General features: G+C 40.0%; 1 protein-coding gene across 3 annotated transcripts in view; it reads right to left on the bottom strand.

The window, feature by feature from the left end:
• Nucleotides 1-1,053: 1,053 nt before the first annotated feature.
• The window catches only part of LOC117431156 (delphilin-like), a 49,035-nt gene continuing 25,558 nt past the window's right edge, over nucleotides 1,054-24,530 (bottom strand). For 2 of the 3 annotated variants that reach the window (XM_034926525.2, XM_058995922.1), the window contains 20 exons: nucleotides 24,093-24,359; nucleotides 22,950-23,035; nucleotides 20,126-20,195; nucleotides 19,356-19,450; nucleotides 19,043-19,232; nucleotides 17,745-17,899; nucleotides 17,229-17,348; nucleotides 14,475-14,575; nucleotides 13,473-13,650; nucleotides 12,678-12,997; nucleotides 11,001-12,179; nucleotides 10,677-10,764; nucleotides 10,020-10,106; nucleotides 9,602-9,798; nucleotides 9,229-9,384; nucleotides 8,048-8,134; nucleotides 7,713-7,842; nucleotides 7,347-7,465; nucleotides 6,886-7,050; nucleotides 1,054-6,316 (listed from right to left, as the gene is read on the bottom strand). In XM_034926525.2, coding sequence (XP_034782416.2) covers nucleotides 6,245-6,316; nucleotides 6,886-7,050; nucleotides 7,347-7,465; nucleotides 7,713-7,842; nucleotides 8,048-8,134; nucleotides 9,229-9,384; nucleotides 9,602-9,798; nucleotides 10,020-10,106; nucleotides 10,677-10,764; nucleotides 11,001-12,179; nucleotides 12,678-12,997; nucleotides 13,473-13,650; nucleotides 14,475-14,575; nucleotides 17,229-17,348; nucleotides 17,745-17,899; nucleotides 19,043-19,232; nucleotides 19,356-19,450; nucleotides 20,126-20,195; nucleotides 22,950-23,035; nucleotides 24,093-24,359 — 3,862 coding nt within the window. In that variant the 3' untranslated portion in view covers nucleotides 1,054-6,244. The remainder of the gene's footprint in view (nucleotides 6,317-6,885; nucleotides 7,051-7,346; nucleotides 7,466-7,712; nucleotides 7,843-8,047; nucleotides 8,135-9,228; nucleotides 9,385-9,601; nucleotides 9,799-10,019; nucleotides 10,107-10,676; nucleotides 10,765-11,000; nucleotides 12,180-12,677; nucleotides 12,998-13,472; nucleotides 13,651-14,474; nucleotides 14,576-17,228; nucleotides 17,349-17,744; nucleotides 17,900-19,042; nucleotides 19,233-19,355; nucleotides 19,451-20,125; nucleotides 20,196-22,949; nucleotides 23,036-24,092; nucleotides 24,360-24,530) is intronic. The other variant, XM_034926526.2, reaches the window with a different exon arrangement.

The following is a 24,530-nucleotide window of genomic DNA, read 5'->3' as shown; positions in this document are numbered from 1 at the left end:
ATATAACACACCTTGTTAAGCATACACAATCTCTCAGCCACGCCATAAAGGGAGTTTTTGTATTGTGAAAAATTCATTTTTTGACTGCATAAAGGAGACGACGCTGCGTTACTTTCAGCTGAAACCGCCATCTTTCCGACGCCTAGCAACAAGTGTTCTCTGGACATGCTGGACACAGCGCGTGGCGAGAATGCATCAAATTAGGTGTGGATTTTAATAGGGTGATCACAGTGGAATTGTTATAAGCAGATACAGTTGTATTGTTAGTTGATATATAATTGATTACATGTACTACTAGAACGTATTTTATTAACATTCCTGGTATTTTATGTAACCTGTTAGGTTGAATGTAGCACTGGTAAAACCTTCAAGAAACTATAGATTATACCTTGTACGATTTGCTGTTTGTTATTACAGTTCAGAAACAAAGAAATCGTGAAACATTTTGCTAGCAGAAGTACAACAGCCACATAAAGATCCCAGTTCAAGACTTGCTGGATGAACACTGCCCCTGCGTCCTTATCAGCCTAATAACAGATGCGATCACAACTTCATCTTTAAGCACCAGATAAAGTATGTAGTAGTTCAACATCAGCCTGACTGCAGTAAACTGTATTCTGCACCAAATGGATAGCTTGTGTTAGCTTTGCCATTACCGCAAGTATTTTAATGCGTAAAGACACTTTGGTCACCTACTTTTCAATAATATAATATAAAATATATCTATAACCACCTAGGCTGAAATAGAACAATAACTTTGCCAATTCTGTGTGCCATGGAGAATTCTTTGTTTTACTTCACAAAAACACCAGTCTAGTTTTTATATATATATATATATATATATATATATATATATATATATATATATATATATATATATATATATATATATATATATATATATTCTTTCCCCCCAAAATCTTCGTTTCAAATACTCAGGCATGGTTGTCATCTAGAGTTAAAAATAATACAACACAAGTTAAATATTATTATTTATTTCTTAGCAGACGCCTTTATCCAGGGTGACATACAATTCTTACAAGATATCACATTATTTTTTAGATACAATTACATTATTTTTGACATACAATTACCCATTTATACAGTTGGGTTTTTACTGGAGCAATCTAGGTAAAGTACCTTGCTCAAGAGTACAGCAGCAGTGTTCCCCACCTGGGATTGAAACCATGACCCTTCAGTCAAGAGTCCAGAGCCCTAACCACTACTCCACACTGCTGCATAAATGTAGAACTATAGTCCAAACAGATAATGTTATGTGCCTGATATACAGTAAAGATCACATGGGAAAAAAAGAGAAGAAACAATAATTTAATGACCAAGATATTCCAGCATTCTAACTGCCACTTAAAGCCTTTGTGATACACGTGTAGTGTTTCAATATGGCAGGTAATTTGGGTCCTTTAGACACATGTCACATCGGAATGTCCTGGTCTGTAGTGCTTAAAGTCAGAGGAGCCATTGCAATCACACTTGTTCTGCACAAAGCCACAGAGTGAATGATGGTAATTGAATTTAACAGGAAAGAAGCCTGATTACCTACAATCAATAAATCAATAAATCAATCAATCAATCAATCAATCAATCAATAAATAAATAAATAAATAAATGAATAAATAAACCCTCTTCCGATATATACAATTCCCCATATTTAACTGAAACAAATGACCCCTTTAAAACATTTTAACTCCACCTTCATCAGCCAATCAGCTCCCTGAACTTCCCTTAAATAATTGAGAATTAAGCTTGAATAAAAAACTTAGCTCAAATAAATACTGTTAAAAAAACTTTTTATTTATTTATTCAAGAGTGTTGTAGAGAAATGTTCAACAAGGTAGGCTGGCTAACCCCTAGCCTAGCAGTTCTCCTATCATAGAAATACATCTGTTTTTAAATTTCTAACTTTAAGAATATTTATATTATTCTTAATCATAAGGACTTTCATAACATAACTCTGTGAAATGATTCAATGTGTTTGACTGAGCACGTATATTAAATAAACAATGAGTTGCTCTGCTTGTGATGTGGCTGGCTGGCAACCCAATCACTGGTAACCTTTCTGTGACCGCTCAGAGGGTCCTGACCCCCAGTTTAAGAGTGCCTGCTCTAGAATGGTTTCCTCAATAAGCCAGCCTGACTCCCTCATTATCTCATATATCCAACTGCTAACGTTAGAAAACTGGTAACAAATATCCATAACTTTAATGCCTTAAATGAACTTTCTGAGTTGCTAGTTTTCCTTTCCCAAATCTGGCCCATTGTTTCAAAGGAAATGATATTACTCAAAGGCCAACTGCCAGAACAAATACAAAGTACAGGACTAGCACCACAATGTCAACAGCCTCCAGTGATTGCTGTGGAAAGGCTCCCGCAGTGCCTGCAGTGGCAGAGGTGGGTGACTGGGTACTGGCCTCCATGACCACAGGATATTACAATTCAGCTACTGTAGAAACCAAACCGGTGCTCTGCCCGCTAGGGAATAGATGAAGACACAATCATTCATACATCAAGACCAGGCTTAATAAACTGCATCCAAGCAGGAATCTTTTCTGTTGCCCGAGAGACATTGGACAGAAAGATTTCCATACTGTGTATACGCCTATGATGCTACAAGGAACCTTATTGCAAACAAGATGCATTATCTCAGTTGTGTATACTGGATTCATATTTTAATAAATAAAAAAAGGAAATGGAAATGATGCAACTAAAATAATACACATGCACTCAACCAACTCAAGGTATAAGAAGCAAGAAACTTGCTAGGAAATGAATGGAATTATCTCTGGTCTTGCTTTCTGTTGAGAATTAAGTTACTTTGCCTTCATTGCTCTTCATACATCTTTGCAGCCTCATAATCCTGAATGTTCCAGTGCTGTGATCTCCAATGTCATTGAAGAGGTATAGATTCCTTAATGCAGTTCAAAGCCCAGTAAAAAGCTGCAGGATCATGCCTTGAAACTGCAATAGGCAGAAGGTGTTTACTCTGCATCATCAACTAGAGTCAAACTCCATACGTCTGCAGTGTAAACATATGTGGACAGAAAACTGTATGTGTTTAACTAAAAAAAAACAAAAAACAAAAAAACATACATACAGGCGTTGAGGGGAGAAAAGTTGTTTTCGTGAAACTGCAGATTTGTTTATTAAGGAGGCATTTGACTTGAAATTAAACAGGAGATATACTTCAAATATAATTTGGATAACCCACACTAAAAAGTCTATGGGCTGCTGTCATGTGCCAGCGTGGTCAATGGCTGACTTAATTATCTATGCTTCCTATGACCATTTACCTAATTAAAATACAGGTCAAACAAAAGTTGACCAGACTAAATAACTTCCAATGTACTCATTTATTTTTTTCTTAAAGAAAGTCACCTAATCTTCACATATGGGCACAAAAATCCCTGAAAAGTAGATGCCATGTCTAAGCATACCTACCATGTATGAATATCTTCAATTGGATTGCATTTTCTTCATAATAATACTATCTATAACAATAATAATCACGTGATGGGAAGTTATGGGAAAACAAATGCATCAATTGAGCTATTATTGTATGTACAGAATGATTACATTTGTGATCCACAAATCGTAAAATGCACCCAACAGAAAATGACACAAGGCCTTGTGTAATGTTAGGCTCCATAAAGATTTTTTATTGTCAGCGTCTAACATTGCTGTACACCATACAAAACAATGAATCTTCTGCATGCCACAAGCTGCAACATGCATGATTCGGGTTTGAAACAGAAGCAGATGCAGAGCAGCTGAAAATATTAACAGAAAAATAAAAATAAATTAATTAATAAATAGGAATAATAATCTATTGACCTAATATTTTACACATGCACACACAATTCTCTGATTAATAAATACATCATAATAGTAATACTGCAGAAGCAGCAATAGCTGTCTTAATATTCTCTAGCCCACTAAAGTCTATTTTTTGCCTGTTTATTTTCTTGAATTCCATACTATATTGTGCTCAAAGAAGCAGAGATAGTATATTTGTAATAAACTCATCTGTACAAACTCATGTTTCATTGATATTGAATTAATATGAGGTAAACATCAACACATTGACCTAGATTCAGTTATACCAGTGACACAGCCATTGTAAAGTATAGCTATAGCAGTACCATACAATTTAATTTCATTCAGGCCATTCATGAAATATCCATACCTGCTCATGTACTGTACTATAGCTGAAAGTAAACAAATCTATCTATTAAGAGAATGACTCATCTGAGTTCACTCATCTTGTCCAGGAGTCAAATTCAGCAGAAGGCTAAATCTTCCCATAGACTTGCTTGGCTCTTTAGGGACTTGCAGTACAATGTAAATTTAAAAGAAAAAAATAAGAAAACAAGCCTACCTACAACCCACAGTATAATTGTTACCTAACTCAGAAGAGGCTAACTGTAAATACAAATGAGACCCTTAATTTCTTGAGATTGTATTCTTAATGATCAATTATGAGAAACTTTCTGTTTATTTATTTATTCATCTTATATAACGTGATGCAAATAAATATGAATATATTCAAACGTGACACATTTTAGTAGCTTAATAAAAATTATGTCATTGCTGGTAGCAAGTATGAAAATGTAATGTAAAAAGAAAAAGGAAATTGCTCCCCTTAATTCTTGCAGCATTGTGACCTCTCTTACTAAAAGTATAAGCTTTTTCAAACTCTAGAGGGCTAGAGAAGTCAGAAATACATACTTGAAGTATTTCTCTGAATATTTCTGTTATGTAAACCACAGAAGTAAATCTAAAACACTGAATAAAACCAAAGAAGCAACATCTCTTCTTCACAGAGCATCTTTACATGGTTGTCTAATTAGCCACATAAAAATAATGTTATGTAGAAATTACAGGAAACAGTTAACAGCAATACATATATAGCGTTTTTTGTACAGCTTTCTAACAATAAATGACGATTAGAACAAGCTGTTATTTAGTCATATAAATGATACAGATCGTCTCGTTATATTGATTCAAGATAAACTAAAGTATCCTCACTCAAACAGATTTTAAAATATGTTTGGGAGAAAAAGCGATCAGGAATGTGCTTACTGTATGGACTGTACTGTATATGTCTGCTTCCACTAGTATTTAAATAATTAATTAATTTAAAAAAAGCATACTGTTTTGTACAAAAAAAATTGGAGTGAGTATAATTGTGTTGAATATGTTTATACAAATGGACCGATTTAACCTTATAAATCACAATTTATACAAGTAGTTTATCCATGGAGTTTCAGCACTAGACAGTGGTTTGTAAAGCTACAATAACACCCCTTTTAGGGTATTTCTAGCCTCCAATTTGAGCTGCTAAAGGAAAAATTTACATAATGTGGATATCATATGCCAAAAAAAATATTAAAATAAATCCTCTCATGGAGAAAACCTATTTAAGTTTACATAATATATGTTGTGTTTTTTTTTTTTTTTTTTTTAATTATTGGCAGCTACCAGCAAGTACTCAATAATGTTGATCTGATTCCGACATAGTTGTCGTCTCAAGGGGTTACGAAGCTGGATTCAAGGTCTAATTTGTCTCGTTTTTCTCATGTTTAATGCTGAAGATAGCCTGTAAGATGTGGCCATGGAGCACTTGTAGTTGACAGATATTACATGTCATTTGGGTCTTACACAGATAACCCCTAAATACATGAAAAATATTTAAGTACAAAACTGCAAATCAGCCGTCTCATTATGCTATACCTAAATTAAAGTCGCGTTGTCTTCTTAAAACTTTAGGATCAAAGTGCTTCTGTATTTCCACTGTTTTCGTTTTGCATGACAAATCATTTAATTATTGATTAGATTTGTACTGTTTATTTTGTCCTGCGTTATCTTGCAATATCTTCTTTACGCCACGTTTAATTTTTATTTAAACAGTACTGTTTGTATTAGTCTGGGGTAGAGGGTGTCTGGTGCCCAAGTGTCACCACAGATTTGCACCGTTTTGTAAACACTTCATGTACAGTCTCTCGTCACAAAGTATTTAAATTCACTGTGTTGATTAAATGACTTGTTCTTAATATAATGCAATATACAATATTTGCTTCCATCTGTAAGCTTCTACCTTAGTCCTGTTCTTTATACATTTTACAGCCACAGTCTTATTTTTTTGCTTTTTGGCAAAGGAGCTGAGATCGTTCTTTTCTTCAGAAAAATGCACTTCTTTTGGCAATAATGTGTTGGTGTTTCAAAGACATCACCAGGCTAGCGGGGAGCTCATTCTTGGACTGCGCTGGTTCTCTGTGGCTCTCATCTCGCCGAAAGCCCTCTGCAAAGCAAACACAAATCGCATTCAATTAAAAATAAAAGTCCTGCATTTGGCTCTCTGTAACTGCAGAGTTGTCTCTATGTATCCATTATACTAACACAAGTGTAAAAACAATTGTTTGCTGCATCTTCAATATAACAAAGCCAATGATGGTATAAAGCCCGGTAGCATAAAAATGCATGGAAAAAAGTGGATCATTGCTACACTGGATGTACTTGTATGTCAAGTAGTTAAAATCTTTGCCAGCTGCGAGTTAAGCATTTATAAAACAGGTTTTCAGAGGTTAACCCTTTAAGGTACAAGGGACATATGTGTCCAGCGAGGTGCACCAAACAGGGTTTAAAAATTTACTGACAGGTTGGATCTGGTCATCCAAATTGTCGGTTTCCTTGTGATACCTCTCAAATGTATTTTAAGAAGAAACCGTTTGAACAGCAAGCGCTCAATTCCTTGTGTAGCTTAAGGGGTTAAATCAAAGCAGGTTTAATTTTAAATCCTAAATTTAATTATTTTTCAGACTGATGCAAATCAGTGTAATCCAGACATGAAAAGCTGTCTCCACCGTTCACCTCAAACTTGCTGATGAATTCTGCAAAAATGCCAAAGAAGGCCTCTGTTGTGGTAGCTGTGCTGTCTTCCCCGAAGAAGGAGGCCACTTTGCTGAACTCATCTATTGCTCGCTGCTGCAGTGAGTCCAGGGACTGGATAGCAGGGTGGGTGTTCTCCAGAAACCCCTTCAGGACCAGTCAAGGAAGTGACCAGAAGAGTTCAACAGGACAGTGCCCTCAAGGGCTGCCACGGCTATAATGCATTTCTAGAAAATGATTTTTGCTCACAACTAGCAGCACCACTGCTAACTAATGAGTACAAAGAGCATGTTTTATATAATTTGCTCACAAAGAAAATTTGCCACAAAACATGAAATACATTACTTTGCCCCCCCACCCCCTCCTCAACTTAAAATGGATAAGCGGGGAGCTGGATCTCTGGTTCCTGGGTTTCCATTTCTAACACAGCATGAAAAGGATACGCTCATTACAGTGGAAAACCTGTCGTCGGAAGTCGCAGGCATTTTCTGGCAGGCAGTCCGGATGTCTTGTATGGTGGTATGAAGGTCATTAAGATCAGATGTGATTGTTCTATGGTTAACTGAGAAGAGCAGGGAATACAGGTACAACTATAACACACGGCAAAATGCAATGATCACTAACCATTTTACACAGTGAAACATATTAAAAAACAAACTCTTTAAGAAGATAAATTCAAAATTGAATGTCACACTTTCTCTCATCCCTGGTCCTAGGGAGCCACAAACTGTCCTAGTGTACATGGAGTCATATGATAACCATAAAGCACTAAAATCAAACGGGCAAAAAAAGTAAAGTCATTTACTCACCTTTGGCAGCAAGGGGCACTGTGGTTAGGTCCTTGGCAAATCCCAGAAGTTCAGGAAAGTGTTGGCCCAGTGATTTGGCAAGAATGTGCAGAAATGTTGATTTCCCATCTACTGTTTTTGTGGTACTAAGCTAAAAGACAAAGGGTCACAAATGCTGATTGAGGACTGTGACACTATATTACAGCATATTATAATGTCGGTTGTACTGGTATTTGATTGGCCAATGAATGCAATTGCACATATTGTACAGCCCTAGTGTTGCATACACTTTCCAGCCATCGACACCTAAGGCTTATTTTCTGGGAGCAAACATCTCAGATAAAATCATAACTTACCTCTGTGAGAAAATTGATTTTAAATCCTGTGGTTTTATTTGTCTTGGGCTGTCCATTGTTGAGATAGTTTCCCATTGCCAACACAAACTGCAGACACAGAAGAGATAACAGGTTACTTACAGGAATAATATTTGTATTATTATTGTCATTACGCTTCCAAAAAATGAAAATGAATTTCCAAATGCACCGTCTTTTTTTTAACCTGCAACTGAATCCATTCTGTCCTGCTAAATTTACCATCACGGTTCACAAGACATGAAAGATCTCATTGTGGAGATGAGGGATGGTAGGGACATAGTTACATACAAGTGAGTTAATGAGTAAACCTGCCAGTGTCATGTTACTGTATTTGTTATGTCAAATAATAACTGCTGAATACCAGCTCTTTTTAGATAAGATGTGGTCCTGATTTTAACTAGTTGTTGTTCTAGAAACTACTCTGAGAGATCCAGTGACGTCATAAGTAAAAAAAAGCTTACCTTACATCATGCTTTCCAAGGTCTACTGTGTTGCTCAAAATGGGTGGGATTCTGTGTGTCATCAACATGCAAATCTCCCTCTGTATGTCAAGTTTTACTGTATTTGTATTGGCTACATGATGCAAGCTTGCAGCTCTACCACTCTACCACTCATAATTTAACCTTGACATGTCTGTTGACAGGCAGGTTTTGGGTCACGTGTGGTTACTCCCTTAAGTTTCGATTTCCATACGGTACGTTGTAATTTTTTTTAATCCATACGCCATTTTCCTTGCTTTCAATTGAGGAAAAAATAAGAATAAAAAATAACAATAAAGGTTGTCCAAAGCCTAAATTGGACCTTCTTCAAAAGGGAGGACCAAAACAAAAGTGCCTTTTTAATTGCTCATGGTACGAAAAAACGAAATGGTCGAGTATTCGCAGTTTGGTTTTCCAAACCGGCTCTTCATCTTCCAAATATTTTTTCTACAATTGACATCACTCATGATTCATCAATCAAGCAAATCCACAATGTTTTTGTATATTAAGTTGCTTGCCTTATGTGCTGCGTATACTATATAACTGTATTACATGTCTTATTAAATTACGAAATACCTTTTGAAATATGCAGCGATTTATTGCATTATATATATATATATATAGAGAGAGAGAGAGAGAGAAAGAGAGCCTCGTAGAAGACCCTGAGCACCATGGTAACTGTACCTCCAGTATCTTGGCGAGTTTCTTGCTGTTCTTCAGTTCCAGTGAGGCGTTGTAGATACACTCATACCCAGCCTTCATCTCCTCAGTCTTCTCTTGTAGAGTTGTCTTACAGTGAAGACTTCGCAGCCGGGTTTTATACTCTGACACCGACAGCATCTACAATGGAGGGGGAGTGAAGGGATGGATTACAGACCTTCCCTAGCTATCTTCATGAGGCTGGGTACTGCTTTACATGTTTACAGTAAGATACAAAAAAACATCCTTTTGACTCCTATTCTATGCCACTTAAACTGGGATATTCAACTTAAATGAAGGGGCATTTTTCAACACAGTTTATTAAGGGAAAGTGAAAAATGTATTTCTGTGCCAGTACCTGCATAACAAACTGATCTGGCTCACTGAGCTTGCTGGGGTCCTGCGTGTACTGCTGGTACTGCTTGACCTCCTCTTCATCAGGGGCGTACAGCAGCAGCTGCTTGATGTGTGACGGCTCCAGGCGGTCATTGACCATCGTCATCAGGATCTGACGCAGCTCAGCTGGGGACAGCTTCAAGTGTGCAATCAGGATAGCTAAGCGGAGCAGGAAAAGAAACGTCTGCTACTAATATATCTGTATTCAGATCATTTTCTATTACAGATAGGCGCTTTTATTATATTGAGGTGGTGGTGTCAAGCAGATGTATAAAGAGGCTTCACTTAAAAGAGTGCAAAACCAACTTGGTCAATATCCACCATGTCTAATTATGTATTGTTTTAACCCATTGACTATTGTATTGAAAAACGATACTCACATGTATTATACGCCTTTTTACGAGAGAGAATTTCGACCACATCTTTCTTTTTAAACTCAGGTAAGAAGGTTGGCTCTGGAAGAGAAACTGAAAGATTTAATAAGAGTGTGAGAAAGGATCCGGCCAGCTCTGGGGGAAAATTCTAGAAATCTTTGATATGAATGCAGATGAAATGCTGTTTGTCGGGTGGGCCCCGGGTATCCTTGAATTCTGGAATTCAAAGATCTCCTGCATGATCACTGACTGATGTTCAGCTAGAAAAAGTCAAAACAGCATAACAATGAGCGGAACAGAGAGTCCCACAGAAATAATGAACATGCATGCATTGGGTGAAAATGAAGGCATTGCATTGTGGCAGGAGGCAAGTTAACTCGCTGTGCACTGTCCTCCAACATGAATCAGCTAGAAAACATTTATACTGTCATCTGATTTAATGAACATATACTGAAGTAAGCTAGGCAGACACCTCCAGCTACAAAACTATTTTTTATCTTATATGTGTTTCGCTGCCCCATTAATCAAAGTCAAAGCTCAGTGGTATTTGGCTCAGCCAAACTGTAGTTACAGTTATCTGAGCAGCAGATGGCTCCTTACCTCTGCACACAAACCATGCTATGGAGGTGAGTGGTATGTCATGGTTTGCAGAATTAGACTTACTTGCAGTCTTTTGTGTTCCAAAGTGCAACTCCAGGTCCAGATACTTTACCATGTCACTTAGTTTGTCATAGTCAGGGTCTTCTCCAAGCTTTAAATAATAATAAAAAAAGAAAATAAATATAGGCTCCAGCACTTAAATGGAACACTTAGCAATAACCTCAGTGGTCAGAGAAGCCCTAACTCTGATGCATGGAACCATGCTACCCAATGCAGGGTAAACCTGAACCTGCTGCAATCCATCATGCGCTCCCAATTAAACATCCAATCAATATAAAAGTATGTCTGAATACTAAACTATTTTGGTACATGTGGTGGCATACCAACCTGACCCCAGATGGTCCCTTCTGATTTCTCCACCTGCTCCCACCGCAGGCGCTTGACACTCATGTGGCTGGACTCGCTGCGACGGTGAAAAGCCCGAGGGAGGGGTGGGGGTCCGCAGGGGGGAGGAGGGGGCGGGGGAGGTGGCGGTATTTGGTTGGATTGGTTAGATAGATGGGACTGGCTGGGGTGACTGTTCTGGCTGGGGCGGTGGGTTGGATTGGAGTGGTTGGTATGAGTGCTCTGACTGGAGTGGTGGGTGGGATTGATCTGATTGGCGTGGTGGGTCGAATTTGAGGGACTAGGATGATTGGGACTGTTAGGGTGATTGGAGTGGAGATTTGGATTGGAGTGAGCAAGGTGAAGGTTCTGATTTGTTAGGTGAGCTGGATTGGGGTGACTAAGGAGAAGGTTCTGATTAGAGTGGTGAGCTGGATTGGGGTGACCAGGGTGAAGAGTCTGATTAGAGTGGTGAGCTGGATTGGGGTGACCAGAGTGAAGGTTCTGATTAGAGTGGTGAGCTGGATTGGGGTGACCAGGGTGAAGGTTCTGATTGGAGTGGTGAACTGGATTAGGGTGAGCAGGGTGAAGAGACTTATTGGCATGGTGAGCTTGATTGAGGAGACCATGGTGAAGAGACTGATTGGCATGGTGAACTGGATTGGGGTGACCAAGGAGAAGGTTCTGATTGGAGTGGTGAGCTGGACTGAGGAGACCAGGGTGAAGAGACTGATTGGCATGATGAGTTGGATTGGGGTGACCAAGGAGAAGGTTCTGATTGGAGTGGTGAGCTGGATTGAGGAGACCATGGTGAAGAAACTGATTGACATGGTGAGCTGGATTGGTGTGACTAGGGTGAAGAAGCTGATTGGAGTGGTGTTTCTGGGGCAGGCTGGGCTTGCTTAGAGGTAGCGGTGGTGGTGGTGGAGGTGGTGGCGGTGGTGGTGGTGGTGGTGGTAGGGGTGGTTGATGGCTCCTGTTGATATCCCGGTTCAGTGTCTCAGGCTTGGAGTCATGAAAGTGGATGGGTGGCAGGGGCGGGGGGCTCTGGGGCGGAGGAGGGATGTGGTCCGAGGAGGAGGAGTAGGTCAGGGAGCCATCCTCGCTGCTGCTCACATACTCGCTTGCACTGTCCCGGTCATGGGAGAGGAAGCTGGCCTCATGCTCATCCTGGAAACTCAGCTAGACCGGGACAGAAAAAGAGATTTATGAATTAAACATGCACCAACAGCACTGCGCTATTGAAGAATGCAAGATATATACAGCTAGGAACACAACAAGAGAAACAGACATCGAGACCCTCACACTGGGATCCCCAGAGGTTTCTACCGTTGTTTAGTTTGCCCTCTCTCTTGTGCTGAATGATCTTTCAGTAAGGTATTAGAGGACAGATGATGCTTTACGTTTAAGTGTCATCTCCAGTCTAGCTGGCAACACCTCCTACTGTACCTCCTCATACACTACACTTAAAAACAAATGATTGCTACATATAATTTAGCTTGGGTGAGTTTTGTACATTTCCTTTATAACTATTAAACAGAGATATCTTAGCTGATAAAGCATGTGGATGGATTTGTGTGAACGTGTGTACCAAGTGTATTATAAAACAAGATTTCAGCAGTAATTTTCATCGTGCTGAGCTCTTGTCTTTGGTTTTAACACACAGGACTGTAAACCGACCTCCTCGTAGTCGTTCTCGGGTGACAGGAAGTCGTCGACGATGGTGACCCGGTGTCCAAGCTGCTCGCTCAGGGCATCCAGGAACTTGTCTGTGTCGCGACTGCGGGGGGGGCGTGAGAAGGTGAAAAGCTTCTTTCGGCGGGACAGGGGGCTGGTGGTGGTGTACTCCAGGGGCTGGGGGGAGGGCAGTGGGCTGTCCAGGCTGGCATAGGGGTTTGACTCAGCGCTGTCTGGGGATGGGAGGTTGTGAGGGTAGCCGCGAAACTGTGGAGAGGCCGCTGGCTCCTGCCAGGATGGAGACAGGCCCGACTTCCGATTCCCTGCAATACACAGATATTCCCATGTATTTAAAGGCAATAGTCATTTGCCTCAATCACTCAATGGAGTTTACAAGGAATATTCTACTTGGTACTGGATCACATGGGAACCTGTCGGGTTGTTTTTTGTCCTTGACCTTCTTTAAGGCAGAGAGCCAAACCTGTCTCAGGAGCAGCAGGACAGATCTGTCTCTCAGCAGATAAAGATGACTGAATAGCCAGCATGAGTGTCAACATCCCTGCCGTGTGCCTTGGTGTATTTGGTCTTTGCTAATTATATCTGCCAAATAGCTTAGCTTCCCCATTGAAGGTTAATATTTTATACTTTAAATTATAAACTTTAATATTTGTGTTGTTTTAATAAGTTTGAAGTGTCTGAGTTCAGTCTTATTTTAATGGGTCCTACACATTTTATACCATCCACAGACAAATGTGAGCAGTGCCTTTTTACAGTTCTGAAGTTCTGAACCTGACTTACCTAATGCAATGGGGGAAGGCTGCAGTCTGCTGCCTGAGTTAGCCAATGCAATGGGGGAATGCTGCTGTCCAGTAACTGTCTTTGACAGTTGGTCTGGCACCGGAGAGGCCCGGTTCTGAGTGGATTTCATCCTCTTCCCTGAGTAAGTGCTTTCCAGCTCCGCGTACACTGCAGACATCTACAAACAAAGAACAAGGCTTGTGATTACAAGGCAGCGGAAAGGCATCAAGCTGCACCCTGGAGGAGGCACACACACAAAAGCAGCATTGTCCTGCGGAGCAGCTCTTCACAGTGCAGGGGCAGGTGCCAGCCAAGTACCAGGAAGCCTGTTTGCCCAGGCCAGGGCACAGTCACTCAGGGAATGCAGCTCACTGCCCATTCTGGCAGCATTGGATCTCAACAGAGAAAGTCTGAGGACTGAAACCTTAGAGCTGCAAATACACATGTTTTATGTCTGGATGAGCTTTCCATTATATTTACTAAAAGATCCCATTACGCCGTAGATTAGATTAGGTTCAATGTTATTTGAGATTTCCCTGTGAAATTGATCTATACAATACTTTAAACCCCCATCCCCCAAATCTGCTGAAGTATTACAAAAATTAATGAATTAGGAATGTTTCCATGCAAAACCGAACACATTGGTGCCATGTAGAGCGTACAGTAGGTTATCAATACGGCCACATCAAATGTATAAAGGCAAATGCTTAAAATATTCAGCCTACAATACTAAGGTGTCTGTAAGACAGGCTGTAGGCAATACATTAATTACACATACAGTACATAAAGTTTAGTATTCAAAAATAAGATACAAACAAATGAAACAACTCTTTTCTATTGTCTATTTGAAGTACAACAAAAGTTGTTGATTCCTTTCCACAGGCTACTTTGAATATGTATAAAAAATGTCTAATTGATGTGAAATTCAGCAGAAATTCAAGAGAAAACTAAAAAGTATTAGTGGTGTTGCTATACTCTCTATTGCAAGTGAACTGTACCCACGTTTTTGAGGTTGGGTGTCTCTGGAAGTGACGTCCCATCTCCAGACTGCCTCTCTCCAGGGGCCAGTCTCATCCCCACCTCCCCGGGGTCACTGTGGCCCTCTGAATAAACAGAGAGAAAGGGTCATCGCTTTCTGCATGTTAACATTAGATTTGCAAAAGAGAAATTAATTCAGAAGAAGCAGATCTCCACCAAGAATGTGGGTTTGGTGCCTCATCCAAGTTTGGAAACAAGGACCTACTTGTTCCCTTCAAACAAAACATGAACCTCCCATCAAAAATCCAAGCATCTAACCATGTAAAAAAACAACTGAAAATCTGATACAATGTGCTCACCATTAACACATTTAAAAATATCATCCAGACAACTCTTCATGCCAACACGACCACAATCAAATGAGCTATTGCAGATTTCGAGAGTCAACAGGTGTAGTTAAAGGGCACTTGTGCATCAGCAGTAGCTGATTATATCCATGGTCTGCATCAGCTAAACAGACACTGTGCACTGCAGGCACTGTGCACCTTGATATTTCTAATTACAAATGTCATATATGGTGTACCTTACCTAATGGAAAGGTCAGAGTTCTGACCCCAGAGGCAGTTTTCATCACTGCCTGGTAACCCAAGTTGTCTGAATGTTAAACAAGACCAAGCGCGTCCCACATTGAGGCCTTGTTGGCTGATCAGCTTTCAGTCGAGTCTCTGCTTCTCAGCTACAGTCTGATCTCAATATGCCAAGGGCTTCTGTCAGCACTGTGTCAATTCACTGCCTGTCAGGGAGTGTGTTTGTTATATGACACCCATCACTCATCACGTCTGGAAGGCTAATACCTGAACGAGCGAGCACTGTTTGTGCAGCGGAAAAAACGTGTCTTTACATCAAAGAGGATAGTGATCCTGAAGGCCAGACACTGATTATATACTGAAATGCTGCCTTGTATTGACCTAATTCAGGCAATGTTAACATAGTGAGGAAATGCTGACCTCATATCCTTTAACTGAAACCTATAGCTAACACGACCTGCAGTACCACCAGCAAGATGTCAATAAGTTTATCTGCTTTTCCCCAGGAAGAAAAAACACAGCTCCCAGAGTTTTCTTCTGCAGCAACAAAGGACTTGTTGCCAATGCCTGTTGTTAGTATTATTGTTAAGGTCAGTTTTGCCTTTCCAGGGTATGTACCAGGTGATATGCATATTGGGTCTCAAACTGGGTTTTCAAACATGGTTACAATCCTGGTTTAATGTGGAAAGCAATTACTATTGAAAACAATAGAAAGGACACAGGGCCTAAGCCAGTAAAATATCTTTCATGATTATGCGATCCAGCAATGCCTCTTGTCTCACCAGCTTCACAGATGACAACAAGGAACAGTGTCTTGGACGAAGATATCAATACCAACAAAATATTACAAAAATTATAATAATAACCAAGCAGCTCTACCAAACTGGAATAAAAAAAGAACTTCTGACTTCAAAACAAGATAACATAACCTTGCCCTTAATGTTAGCTTCCCCCTGCTTTATTATATTTAGGGCTTTTAATTTTCGAGTTTTATTTTTGATCACGTGATGTCCCTTTAAACATATTTTGAGCCGATTCGCTTTCTTAATCAAACACTAATTAAAACACTAATTCAGCTCATTCATTTCCACTGTGTTAGTTTCTAGTAGTGTGTCGCTAATTTAAACAATCTAGTATTCAGTTAAGGTTTAACAACTATTAATTAAGGTTTAAAGGGAAGGAGAGAGATGGAAAATAAAAAACGAAAACTAGAAGCCCTAATTATATTCTGTTCCAATATAAACAATTCTAGACAAGCAGTTGAATAGAATCTAATGGTGCCCTTTGTTTCAGCAGGAGAACAATCAAGAATCGGGAACCATTTCTGTCAAATATAGAATCAACACAAAGGCAGAGACTTCATTTTTCATCAGGTAATAAAATCATAAAATAATTCAGTTCTCTCAGCCTTCCTGGGAAAAATATTAAATTATGATTTAATATTTTCTACAAATGACTGAAAATGGTTTATAACTGTAATGTATTCACTTCCATAATATAAAATAAAATAAAAGCCAGGTTGCAAAAGAAAAAAAAAAAACACCAATTACAATTTATTAAATATTTCCTTTCATGATTCTTCAATGCACAAAAGTTATTACTGAAGTAATGTTATACATAAGCTAAAAGCTAGGGGGTTATTATCATAGCTGCTGTTGAAAGGTGCTTGGCTTTCAAACACTACAGCTTATTCAAATACATTTTTTGATTGTGGAGGAAAGTATATGGATTTCTGCCAGAAAAGTCTTTGCACATCAAAATTAACAGGTGAAATAGTTAGTGATTATCCTATTGACAAGAAAATAGATGTTATTCATCTACTCTGACCCTTTCTTTTCTCTTGGTTTAGATTATTATAAGAATTTTGCTTCACTGTGACCCCCGTTGGAGACAAATCGGAGATTAAAAAAATAATCATTACAAAATGATTTAAGCTTTAGGAGATGTAATAGGAGTCCGTACAAGACGGACCGTTGCAGAGTAAAAGCACATGTAAAGCAATACTTCAGCAGCTCTGTAGTTAAGATGGGACACGTTGCAGGTTCTGGGTATCTTATTATCTTTGATTCCTGCTCCTGAAAAGGTTAATAAGCAGAACCCATTGTGTCATATAACACCAATGTGTTTTTAATGTGTAGGAATGAAGCTCTACTGATTAGAATTTTAAGCAGAACCCTGAGCCCTCACGCACTTCCTGTCCCCTCCTCAGCGGTGCGCGCTCGGACGCTACCCCTCTCCCTGCAGCTGGATGACACACGCACTGAACTGCTGCGTCGATGCGTTACAGGGGCCTGTTCAGTCTCTCCAGTCGCTGTGAAAAAAATCAAATAACAGAAATACATTTAAAAAAAAAAAAAAAAACAACTTCAAAACATGCATCACTCAAGTACATAAAAAACAATATGACGCTTTCTGTAATTAGTGTTTTTGAATTTCCTTTTACTCTTCAATGATATTTAACTTCATAGTTCACGTCTTTAAACTTCGATGCGTTAACTTAAAAGAGGGGCAAATGTAACCTCTTCACTGCATCACGTCTCCTCAAAGCATTTGTGTTTACACATACAAATCTGTATAGTGAACCAAAAACCCTTAACTAATCAAGAACAGATTAATTTGAATTGTCACAGATTCAAATCTAGCATGATCCCATTTTTTTTTTTAACATGTTTTCATTTTCCCCAACCTTTTCAAGTCCGCCCCTTACCTATGGCAGACTTGTACCCCAGGAATCGCACGATCTTCTGCTGGCAATGCTCCTGCTCTTCGTAGGTCAGTAGCTGGTAGATGAACTGCCAGATCACCTGTTTGGCTGGAGTGTCCAGCACTGGGAACACGTCCACAATCAGCGTGTCCACATTCCTGCAAGGATTTCAAGGGCAGCACTGACAAGGGAGCTCGCCTGGAAGGATCTACAAGGGTTCAGATACTGGACAGCCTTTTGGCTCAGGTAGAAAGCATTTTGAGTCTATACAGCAAGTGACGGCAGAGTGACTTAGCGGTTTACAACAGTCTTAATTTGATACACCAGAGATCTTGACCAGGACAGTTTTCTATTTAAGTAAACACCAAAAGCATCCCAATCTTCTACGCAAGTCATTCATGAATAATGATAGAATGAAAACACAATAAAACTCAGTGGCTGCATGGCTCTGTAGATCATATTGGTCAAGGTTAGAAAAAAGATGGTATCTTTAAGTAAGAAGTTTTATGTATTGCCTTTCTTTGGATGACTAGACTTAAGCAAGAAGGATCACAGCTCGCTAATGAGATTTGGTTCAGTCGGTCCTAATTGGTACAGTGATCTTGCATGATGGTCAGCTGTCTGACAACTGCGGGTGCAGCACTGCTGAGAACGTGTGATGGCAAAAACCAGGACGTGAAGCTTCACCGATTATGTGTCAACGCTTATTTACATGAGTAAGGAACATGCCTGGGCACAGTCCAAGAAACAGGTCTGATCTGATGCTGTGAAAGGTCCTCAATTTACTGTATTAATCTGCTTTTGCTTGTGATGAAAGAAGTGATGATTCTGGAGGCATGTGTGTTCATGGAAAGTAGTCCCTGCATTGTGAAGAACTCTCTACTCGTCATAATACAAATCTGTGATTCACATTTTCAGTTTCAATATTTCTTGCTTGCTTTTTGGGACTTTTGCTTTACCAGCTATACCTCAGCAGGGATATGCTTCCAACCATTTTATCAATTCATTGGCTTTAGGTTGCCTGGGGACTTGGAACAGGATACAGCCTGGACAGTAATTACCCACAGATCCCTTTATAAAAAAAAAGCAAACACTACTGCGTTCAACAACATAAAGGCATGTAAACAGACAAGCAAGGAAAATCACAGAGAAGTACAGCAGGGTAAAATATATTAACAACTAAAGCAAACCATGGCAACTCAGAAGAGCATAATATAAGGACGTGAAATGCAATGTTACGATGCAAACTTTGTGCACCGTGGCAAATGGGAATGTTGTGGAAGAGACTGTGTTGCAGGTACCTGTGCTGGAAGAAGCCCTCCAGAGCCTTGCAGATGGTGTAGCTCTCCTGGTGGGTGAGCAGGTGTTCCAGCTGCTGACTGAAGGTTCGACCCTGTACCTTGATGCTGGATGGTAGGATCTCCGCCACCCACTGCAGGGATCTGAGAACAGGGGAGTGGGAGCTGGCGGGGGTCTCTTCAGGCTCAGGGTCTATGTCCAGGGTGGTGTGATTGGAGGAGGGGGATAGGAGTATGGGAGAGAGCAAATTGCATTTCAGTATACCAGCCCGGGAGGAAACAGCTTTGCTTTTGAGAAGAGGGAACATTATCTCACCCATGACAAAGTTGGCAGGTCCGTCTTCCACCACTAGGGTTGGCATGGCACCACTTCCCTGCAGCATGGACACCACCTTCTCATGGGAACAGTTTCTGGGACAGACATGTGTGCCAAAAACAGCCATTAGATACCCAGACTGAATTTTCAAAATCTCAGTGCTATGCTTTCCATTGCTGGAGGTCTGCGCCATCGCTGGTGTCAGGGCAGAGTAGTTACAGACTTGCAAGCAGTAAAATACCTGCCCTTCTAAACTACTCAGCTGATAATAAAAAAGATGCCATTGCTTTCAGCCATCCAGATTCTGTCATGGCTGAGGAGAACACAGCACTATTCCTTGTTCTATTTACTGACAACACATTGAAAGGCTGTCTGTCCACTTGGCAGTACAGTTTTTCAGAAGCACCTGGCATGCTGAGACTCAGTACTTGGAAGTGCCTGCAAGCCCGGCCAATGGGAGTATTCGTAAAGCATTTCTGTGCTGATTAACCACATCAAATGATAAGACTTAAACTACATTTACTGGCCTGGCAGTTCATTGTCTAATTAATACAGTCTCAATGATTACTTTGTCATTTTGTACTAAAATGTTTCTAAGTTACATACAGGATTCTAATAGGACTTTCTATTTCAATTAGGTCAGGGAAAGCAGATTAATTATTTACAAAAAAAGATGCACTTTCTTTGTATACAAACAGTACTGTACAGTGCTCTATTCTGCTATAACTGTATTGACCACCAATTCAGGGAAATAAGTAACTGACCCTTACCTCATGTCAAGTCCATTAAGAAACAATATGCGGTCTCTAGGTTTGAGGCCAGCTTTCTCAGCTGGGCTACCTAGAAGGAGCAGGAAGAGGCAAATAAAGAAATAAACAGTGAAGAGAGGTCGAGGTAGCTAGGACATACAGTGCCGTGAAAAAGTATTTGCCCCTGTCTGATTTTCTGCATTTTTGCATATTTTTGACACTGAATGTTATCAGATCTTCAACCAAAACCTAATATTAGATAAAAGGGACCCTGAGTGAACAAATAACACAAAAATGTGATACATATTTCATTTATTTATTAAAGAAAGTTATGCAACACCCAATGCCCTTGTGTGAAAAAGAAATCACCCCCTTAGACTCAATAACCGGTTACGCCACCTTTAGCAGCAATAACTGCAACCAAACACTTCCTCTAGTTATTGATTAGTCTCTCACAGCACCGTGGAGGAATTTTTGCCTACTACTCCATGCAGAACTGCTTCAACTCAGTGACATTTGTGGGTTTTCGAGCATGAACTGCTCGTTTCAGGTAATGCCACAACATCTCAATGGGGTTTAGGTCTGACTAGGCCATTCCAAAACTTTAAATTTCTTGTTCTTCAAACATTCTGATGTAGACTTGCTTGTGTGTTTCGGATCATTGTCTTGCTGCATGACCCAGCTGTGCTTCAGTTTCAGCTCACAGACGGATGGCCTGACATTCTCGTGTAGAATTCTCTGATACAGAGCAGAATTCATGGTTCCTTCAATGATGGCAAGGTGTCCAGGTCCTGATGCAGCAAAGCATCCCTAAACCAATGACACTACCACCATCATGCTTGACCGTTGCTATGAGGTTCTTACTGTGGAATGCAGTGTTTGGTTTTCGCCAGACATAACAGGGCCCATGTCTGCCAAAAAGTTCCACTTTTGACTCATCTGTCCACAGAACACTCTTCCAGAACTCTTGAGGATCAGCCATGTGCTTTTTGGCAAACTTGAGACGAGCATTCATGTTCTTCTTAGTGAGCAATGGTTTCCGCCTTTCTACTCTGTCATGAATCCCATTTTTGCCCAGTGTCTTTCTGATGGTGGAGTCATGAACACTGACCTTAGCCGAGGCAAGAGAGGCCTGCAGATCCCTGGATGTTGTTCTAGGGTTCTTTGTGACTTCCTGGACGATTTTATGCCTTGCTCTTGGAGAGATTTTGGCAGGACGGCCACTCCTGGGAAGATTCACTACTGTCCCAAACTTTATCCATTTGGACAATATGGCTCTGACTGTGGTTTGGTGGAGCCCTAGAGCCTTAGAAATGGCTTTGTAACCCTTTCCAGACTGATAGGCATCAACAACTTTTTCGCGGAGGTCTTCAGGAATTTCTTTTGTTCGTGGCATGATGTGCCTCTAGAACCTGTTTGCAAACAACGTCACTCTGATGGTAAGGACCAAAGTTAGTCAGATTTATATTGGGCAGGGCTGGCCCAAATCAGGCCTGGTTGTTAACCAAAGTACTCACACAGCTGACCCTAATTATCCCTTTAATTGGGTTGAGTTAACTAGGGGGGGCAATAACTTTTTCACACCTGAGGATTGCATGTTTGATTACCTTGCACACCAAACAAATGAAAGAAGCACCAAACTTTAGTGTCATTTTTTTCTCTCAGACTCCCTATACTACTACAACCCACAAAAAAATCTGACCAAATACAATGTGAAAAATGTACAAAAATGCAGAAAATCAGACAGGGGGCAAATACTTTTTCACGGCACTGTACATATGCCACCAAGTCAAGTGATGATAGGAACTAGATAGGAACTAGAAATCAACTAATTAAAGCTAATTAAATAATATAAATAAAAACAATAATGTCAGGGTGACATTAAAACTAAAGACACAGCATACTGAATTATTATTTATTATTTTTTGTTAACTGTGGAGGGTAGAATCAATCCTACCATGCCTCTGAGATTCAATGTTCAGCTGCATGTTTAGCTAAATTAGCAGAGGTATGTTTTAACGGTGATTGTTTTTCCAAAGGGCAATTATTTTGAGGAATGGTGGGCTTTGTTATTGTTATCCCAGTTGTTGGCAAAGCTGCAAACAATAAACTCTAAACTGTTGAAGTAAGCAAAAAAGAGGGAATATGATATCAGGGAGCAATATTTTATTCCCATTTCGCATAAATGACACACTGCTGTATGTTTCCATTACTGACATTTTGAGTGCAATGTTCGCTTACTGGTAATAGCACACGCCCACGACTGTCAGGTTGGCTCCTTGGTGCCACTGTACACCCACACCAGATCAGTTTCTGAGTCAGCACAGGGTCATTCTAACGAGTCTCTAAACTACACTTGACTCTTCCCTGTGACTCACTGGCCATCCTGCATCACACAGGGGGCCTGAAGCGGACACAAGGCGTTTCACAAACAGACGTCCTGAAGTACAAACGGCCTGTCAGCATTTTGCAGACATACCAGAATTACCCAGCTTCATTCTGCGTTATTATTATGGAGAATGTTTTCACACCCATTTTAGATCGTACAAAAGTATGTTTGACAAACAGACAAATTGGCAATGCCAGGGCACTATAATGGTAATGCTTCTGTACTAATAGATTGCACAAGGGCTGCTCCAATCACACTGCTAATCCATTTCAGTACTATGGTACCATATCAGTACCAATGCAATATCTATGGTAATGCAGTGTGCTAAATCATTTTAAGGTAATACCCTGATGTCTCGTTGGTGTTTAAATGTGGGTATGGTTAGCCTTTTGTGCAGTAGGAGATAGATATATAAAGGTATATACATATACATATTTATATATACAGGTGCAGTACCTGGAATGACAGAATCAATCCAGACTGGAGCATGTCCCCGTAATGTAAATCCAAAACTCTTGTTGCCTTTGTATACACGCACCGTCCTGCAACAGAATGAGAGATGCTGTTCATTTTCATTTGAGATTTTTTCAGCTAGTAAATAACTTGGCCTGCAGTAAAAATAATAACAGGGAACGGAATTGAATATGCATGTTACCCCTGGAGGATATCGCTTATTTATTCTCTTTTCCATGTTAGGGAATTTGAAAACCTCAACATTGTCATTATTTTAGTATTCATCTTCATAAAATGCACTTCTACATCAAATTACAGCCTCTGAATTGGTTTCTATAGTAACATCCAAAGACTATGATATTTGCATTAAGTGGATCATTTTGGAAAAGTAAGAATAGACTTGTATTTATTGAGAGCATTTTAACAAAAACCTTCTGTTCTGTAAAGAAATGTGTGAAAAAAAAACCTTTGTTCATTGAGTCAAAACAAATACTATTCCATCTGCATTGTGACTATCAAAAAAACCCTTTTATTTCTCCTATAAAAAGTCGTACGCAAAGCCTATTTAATAATGTTATGGAGACATGTGCATTTGTCAGCGATAATAGACACTGTACACGAATGGCATGCTGGATGAATCTCTTTTTAGAACACATAAATCCCTGAGATTAACAGCCTTTGAGTCCATTATAACGTTACCCTGTGGAGAACTGGTTTAGTATGATTACATTTCCTTTGCAACATGAAATTATATATCTATAAAGCAATCAATGGACTGCTAAATAATGAAAGGAATAAAACATTAACACTTAAACATTATTACAGGAAGAAAGGTATACAAATCATACCAAAGTCATACCAAAGCTTTGTGCAATAATAATAATAATAATAATAATAATAATAATAATAATAATAATTTTAAATCTATATTTAGGCTTAAATAAGTAAAAAAATCTTTATCTCATAATTTAGGATTCTGGAATCATGTTCTTTGAAAGAAAAATAATTCAATAAAAGCAGTTACATCATTTCACCATCTGGTGGCACCGTGTGCCACGCACAAATTTTAGACAAATAAAAACATTGAAGTGGTTTGTGCAATGCTATTCCTAATTCTGATACATAATACGGACTCCTGGTATTTACCTGCAGTTCCCTGAGGCCCCCGAGCTGCCTGCGACGAGGGAGGCGGTCTTCCTCAAGCCCTTGCCAGCAGTGTTTTCCTCTCCGGAGCGCGGCACGGAGCTGGCCCGGGTGGACACCAGTAGCCGCTCATGGTGGTCCTCGCTGCGGCTGCGACGCAGGCGGTTCTGGCTCTGCTCGGTGAAGCTCTTCCTCCGGCAGATCCGGTTGATCAGGCTTTGAGACACCACCTCATCGAACCGCTGCCGGTGCTTCTTGGGGATGAAGATCCTGGCAAACATCACCCAACAATAAGGGTCATCAGAGAGGGGCAGCTGGCTGATGGAGAATCACTCTGTCCGCAGCCTCCCCAGCTTCTCAGGTGGAGGAGGCAAACACACTTTTCTTGGACACCACTGAATAGCTACGTTGCTCTATGGGTTTTCCAGGCTACCACACGTT

This window comes from Acipenser ruthenus, chromosome 22 (genome assembly GCF_902713425.1).
Source record: "Acipenser ruthenus chromosome 22, fAciRut3.2 maternal haplotype, whole genome shotgun sequence".
NCBI lineage: Eukaryota > Metazoa > Chordata > Actinopteri > Acipenseriformes > Acipenseridae > Acipenser > Acipenser ruthenus.
This window is presented reverse-complemented; position numbering and strand designations above follow the sequence as displayed.